The 6,238-nt window shown below is 32.9% G+C and overlaps 1 protein-coding gene across 1 annotated transcript; it reads right to left on the bottom strand.

Moving 5' to 3' along the window:
- Window positions 1-2,759: 2,759 nt before the first annotated feature.
- Window positions 2,760-3,301, bottom strand: LOC115958608. The gene has a single exon (XM_031077035.1). The coding sequence runs from the start codon at window positions 3,040-3,042 to the stop codon at window positions 2,773-2,775; it is 270 nt and encodes an 89-aa protein (XP_030932895.1). The 5' UTR covers window positions 3,043-3,301; the 3' UTR covers window positions 2,760-2,772.
- Between the last annotated feature and the right edge of the window lie 2,937 nt (window positions 3,302-6,238).

Below are 6,238 nucleotides of genomic sequence, written 5' to 3'. Positions count from 1 at the left end.
AAATGTTAGACTCACTACAGCACCAAAATTTCCCACAGATAACGCCAATTATAAGGACACAATTTAGATCCCAAGCCCAAATGAGGTATGAACTTAGGCCCAAAGAGCCCAATACAATGAATTTGTAGAGAATGGGTTGGAAGACTGGGCTTTAACGAGTCAGACAACAAGTAAGGTGGATCCAGATGACCAGAAAATGAAGATAGGTTGGTTTAACTTAAAGAAAATTGTCCTCGGCACAATCCGAGGATATCAGTTCTTATATATTTCTTCTCAAGTCTGATTACAAGTTCAACTTTTGATTGCTACAATGTTTTTCTCTCAATTTCTCGATCACCACTCTCATTGCCTTCTTCCTATTTTATACTATCCCTTTGCCTTCATCTCTGCCATCCACGTGTAAATTAGATTGTTGGTGTTGATCCTTGTCACGTCAGCTCCTTCCTAAAGTCTCTAGGGAGTAGCTGTAAGGCTGAAAACTACTGTCCAGGTATCACTTCTTCATTAATGTGACCAGAGAGTTAGATGCAGAGCATTCAATGCGGTGGTAAAAGCTTTCCCTTAGATATTTCCCATCTCCCATTTGTCCTATACGTTCACAAAGTGCATCCTCATCAATAAAACTTCCTAGAATGTCACCTTGGACGACATAACACACTTTCTAACCACCACTTCGTTAGTTGAGGAGTTGCTTCTCCTCGACATACTTCCCCTGTCTTTCACAGTCATAGCTTGCTCGTGAATTTCAAAGTCTTAAATCTTCCTTACTGTTGATTTGTCCTCAAACCACTGAGCCTCTTCGACTAAGCCCAAGGCCCAACATATATTTTTGGGCCTCTTATCCCTACAATAATAATAATAATAATACTGGTACAACAATGTAGTTTGATAGAGATTTCGATTGAAAATTCATACTCCCCCCCCCCCCCCAAATTGGAAATTAGTCCCTCAAAAACCAAAAGAATTGAAGTGTCCACCTAACTCATATATATGATCCGTTGCTCTCTTTTGAAAAAAAAAAAAAAAGAAAAAAAAATCTATTTTTACTAATAGAACTATATCTGTGTGCGCGCGTGTGTATATATATATAAACTTTTCTTTATATATAAAAACTATGATTTCTTATGATATTTGGTTATTTACTTATTTAGGACCAAAAATTAAAAGTTTAGAATTTTGATGTATGGGTGTTGATGTGCTATCTAACTCCACTCAAAGGATTGTTTAACACTTATTTTTCTCCAATGAGTAAAATGACTTTATAATTGTGTATTATTATTTATTAGATTTTTATGTTGTAGTAAATTCTCAATTATCAGATTTAAATCTCCTGTATAGTAAACATAGGCTTATTCTTAACTTTGAATTTCTGAGAGGTACATGAATCTTATAAGAATTGATAATATTTGTTTACCAATTAATAAGTTTTATGTGCAAGAATTCACAAATTATGGAAAAAAAATAAAAAAATAAATCTAGTATTGAAAATGAAACTTCACCATTATAAGCATATGTAGTTGTACATTTGCACTTCAAAAAAAAATTTAAAATACTTTTTAAATAATGCCAATGGCTACTTGGGAATTGAAAATCAATAAACTATTAATATATTTTCAAAGTGGTTGCATTAGTATTTATTCTTACAATTTCTATTGCAAATATGGAACAAACATTTTCACTCATAAATATTATCAAAACTAACTTTTGCAATATTATTTTAACGATTCGTTGATTTTGTAGTACATCAAAAGAGAAGTTGTTGAAAATTTTAATACAAAGTTAATCAAATATGATTTTGAGAATTTAAAAGAACTTCCAATTCCAATTTATTATATTATAAATGATTGAGTTGAAATGTATTAAGAAATAATTGTTTATTTTTTTTGTTTATATTTTGTGAATACTAAATAGATATTATATTTATATTTCATGAATTAATTTGTTTTTGAATCTTAATTATTTCTTAATTGAATTATCAAAATTTGTTGTTCTTGTTTTGACCTTCTCAAAGGCAAAATTCTGGTTCCATCCACAGGATGGCCCTCCAAATTTTTTTTTTAATAATTTTTTTCCTTAAGTAATACAAAAATTTATAATTAAAATTTTATATTCTTGCTTTTCGCCCCAAATTTTTATGAGCTCCTTTCTTTCAAAACGGAAAATGCGTGAATTTTCTAAAGTCTACTAACATTCAATAGGTGCTAACCTTCAAGAAAGCAAATGCGATAACCTTGTCCTTTCTTTCTTTTTTGCTAAACAATGATGACGGACAAGGAGGCTATTTTCATAAAATAATTATCTGCTTCTTGCCATTGTAAAACTCATCCAGAACTCTACAGAAAACCCCCTTTACAATTTTTTATTGCAATTTATTTTCACCGGTAGAAATCAAAGAAAGATTTTATCACGTTTCTTTTAACAGATACTTTAAAATGGCTAAATAAAAATCTTTTGAATCTCTCTCAGTTCAGCTTTATCCCGTTCAAATCCGACCAAATTCAATTCATTCTATGACCCAAATATACTCATAAAAAACGAAAATAAAAACAAAGAGGAACATGTCACAAATATACAAATATTAACAATTCTTGGCAAAAATAACTATAAAAGTTGAATACTAAGCTCCGACTGCTGTCCTAAATCGACCATTAGTAAAATGAAATTGGTAGGGATAAGGATAACAGACAAAAATTTGGGATGAAGCAATTTATATTGATTCAAAACTTGGCCATATATTTACAAGAAGTGTAGGGGGGGGGGGGGGGGGGGGGATCAGTTAGGACCCCAACAACTCAAATACATGACTCTTCTCAAAGACTCTTCACTCTGCTTTAGCTTCTCGTTGTTCACTTTACTAGATATAGCCGAGGAAGACTGAACTGAGAGTTTCTTGGCTTGATAGTATGATCTGATATTGTTCTTCGCATGCTGGTGAAGTGACCTTAGAGGATAGTTCCATCTGCAAACACCTTGGTCTTTCAAAGCCTCAACTGCACCAATACTTGCTGCCACCATCCAAGAAGCTTTACTTGTTGCACTCATACTTCTTTCTTGCTCTAAATTGGAAATGAAACAAATGGAAATTTGAGAGTTCGGAAGATGGAAAATAGATTTTGGGTTTGGAACTTTGATGGTGCCCAATATAAGGAAAGGGATCTTATTATATAATGTGTGAAGATAGTGGCAGATGAGAAGATATTCGGTGCAAAACTATAGGCAGTTTTGCCAGCAGTTTGGGAGAAAACCCTGGTATTTGGACCCCAAAACCATTTGCTTAGCTCATAGGCTGTGCCTTTGAATTTGAATTTGGACTGTAGAAAGATACCGAAGTACTAATAAAGAAATCAATCAAAGAGACATGTGTATAAAGAAAAGGTTGGTGGTGTTGCTAGGCCTTTGCTTTATTCTGAAGCTTCTTTTTTTTTTTTTTCGCTGAAAAGGTTGGTGGGGCTGCTTCATCTAGCTTTGTTTTGCCTTTTGTTTTTGTCAAGTAATAAAAGGAGCTAATGGGGGATTAGAATCATAACTGCATACTTTTCAAAAACATTTTTATTTGATTAGAGTAATTGAAAAATTTTAAGCCCAAGTAAAAAGAAAAAAAGTTCAATCTTTTGATAAATAAATAAAAATACATAGAGAAAAGAATAGCTAGGTATTAAAGTATAAAATTTAGAAAAGTTGTTCCCAGTACACAAAATCCTTGTATGTTTGGTGAATGACCTTTACTATCATGCCAAGATATGACCTCTAGTCTCTAGAATTATCTCAAAATGATAATAATAATAATAATAATAATAAAAAAATCTAGAGTTCTATTTAGATTTCATAATAGAATCGTGTACCAAATACGAAGGTTAGACTTAGATGTCGTAAAATTACACTCAACGCCCACTAATTTTCTTTGCCCGATTTGGATTTTGAGCTCCATTTTATAGAGTGGCACGCAACGGTAAAGAAAGGATTTAGAGTTTCTTTTGTAGATATATAAGTATTATTTTTAAAAAAAAATCATTAAAATGATTTTAAAATTTTAAAAATAATAAATAAAAATTGAATCAGGCTTCCCCAATAATTGAAAACTTGATGTTTATAACTTTATATATATTGAAAGAGGAAAATTGAGGAGGGTGAAGAGAAAAAAAATTGAGAAAGTGAAAATCAGAGAAAAGGAAGATTTGAAAGTGTGAAAATTTTAAAAAAATAAAAACCAAACTTAGACAAAACAAAACAAAAAAAAAAAAAAAGGATCAACCCGATCCAACCCATATCTGTTTTTATCCCTTATTAGGTGGAGGGCTGTTCAACCCATCTGCCAAACCGACCCACACATTCAGGCCAAACAAACTTGAGAGGCCAAGAATGTAATGGCCCCTTATAATAAATTAATCAATTAATTTAGTCAAGTTAATTAATTAATTTAATTAACATGCAAAATGCGTGGTAGCACAAACAAATCACAAATTAACTAAATGCAACGGAAATTAAGTTGACACAGTGATTTGTTAATGAATGGGAAAAACTTACACGGCAAAAACCCCACCGGATGATTTTAAGGTCACCACTCTCGAGAATTCACTATTATCACAACAAACGGTTACAAATAAAGGAATCTCAGTACCTTATACCAACCTATAGTTGAACCCTTACCCCAATACCCAATTGGACTTGTTCTGTAGTAATAATCTCTCCTTTTCAATGCATGGCTCCTAGTACGTGACTAACCAATTCGATACACAGATCCTAGTACGCGACTTACTTACCAACTTGAGAAAGATGTTGGCTACAAAGTTTTTCAGTTCATCACACAATGAAGATCATGAAATTCCTTGGTTACAAAATCTTATGGTGTACAAATACAGCGGCTTCTTCAAGAGAAAGATGAACTAGGGCAAATTATGTCTCTAGTCACAATTTGCATGAACATAACTTTGCTTCACACTCGCATAACCTTTGACGGCCCTTAAAATAATCCTTATATATGTTTAAGGTTGTGAGAAAAGAAAGCCCAAACATATATATACTGATTTGCTGAAAATCAGCTCTGAAAAAATGAATTCCATAAATCTCGATAGATAGCTTATCTATCGAGTTAGCTGTCAAGCATTGGACTTTAGCAACTTTTGAACCTCGTTAGATACTAGCCGTCGAGATAGCTGTCAAGATTTAAAATCCCGCACATCTTCACTTGTTTCTTGGACAAACTTGCATGGCTTTAACACTTGAACTTGAAACCTTATTTCTTGAAATATTAAACACATCCTAAATCTACCCAATTACAAGTAAAGTGTGTTTTGTCAAAGGATTATCTAATTACATAAAATATTGACATATGTTCCTAACATGATTCACATGTCCTAACAATCTCCCCCTTTGGCAATCTGTGACAAAACCACAACAAACAAATGAACATATGAGAAAAGTCATAAATCACTCAACTCATACTCACGTGTTGAATACAATAAAATCTATCTTAACACAAACTCTTGAAAATTTTTGCAAGAAGAGAGTTTATGGCAAGAAGACTTTGACAACTTATATTTCTGAAATACTTTAAACAAAACTCATCAAAGTATCTTAGTATGAAACAGAAGTATAAAATTGCATACATTAAATAAGAAACATGTGTATAAAGATATAAAAGAAACAACACATGGAAAGATAAGCAAAATGAGATAACAACATCATCAAATATATATATCAAAGATAAGTACAATGTTTGCTCTCACTAGATAGTCATAAGACTAATGTACAAGAGATAATGTATCTAAAATACAAAAAAAAAAAAAAAAAAAAAAAAGATACAAAAAATTCTCACTACATCCCTCATAAACATTCCTCCTATCACAAAATTCTCCTATGCTAACCCTCTCCCTATGTATGACTACTCTCATATCAAAACTACTCCTCATTTTTGTCATGAGTGACAAAGGGTAAGTACATCAAGTAGACATCTCATCATCACTGGGCGAGCTAGCACCATCGTCCTCATCAGCATCATCACTGCCGGAGCCATCGTCACTCTCATCCTCAAAAGCTAGTGGAGATGGAAAAGAAGCAACAGTGAAACCACCCATGATAGCATGTCATTGTGCGATACGACTAACACGGGTGTTCACCTAACACAACTCATCACTGAGAGTGTCAAGGCGAGCATCCATGTGCACAAGTTGTGCCATGATGGCCTCAAGTGTCACTACACCCGCAGAAGATGAAGGAGCAAAGATGGATGGAGCAGTAG

Source organism: Quercus lobata, chromosome 8, assembly GCF_001633185.2.
Source record: "Quercus lobata isolate SW786 chromosome 8, ValleyOak3.0 Primary Assembly, whole genome shotgun sequence".
Taxonomy (NCBI): Eukaryota; Viridiplantae; Streptophyta; class Magnoliopsida; order Fagales; family Fagaceae; genus Quercus; species Quercus lobata.
This window is presented reverse-complemented; position numbering and strand designations above follow the sequence as displayed.

Bases quoted from the DNA above. Each gene is read 5' to 3' on its own strand.
- LOC115958608 (XM_031077035.1), bottom strand. From the start codon at position 3,042: ATGAGTGCAACAAGTAAAGCTTCTTGGATGGTGGCAGCAAGTATTGGT.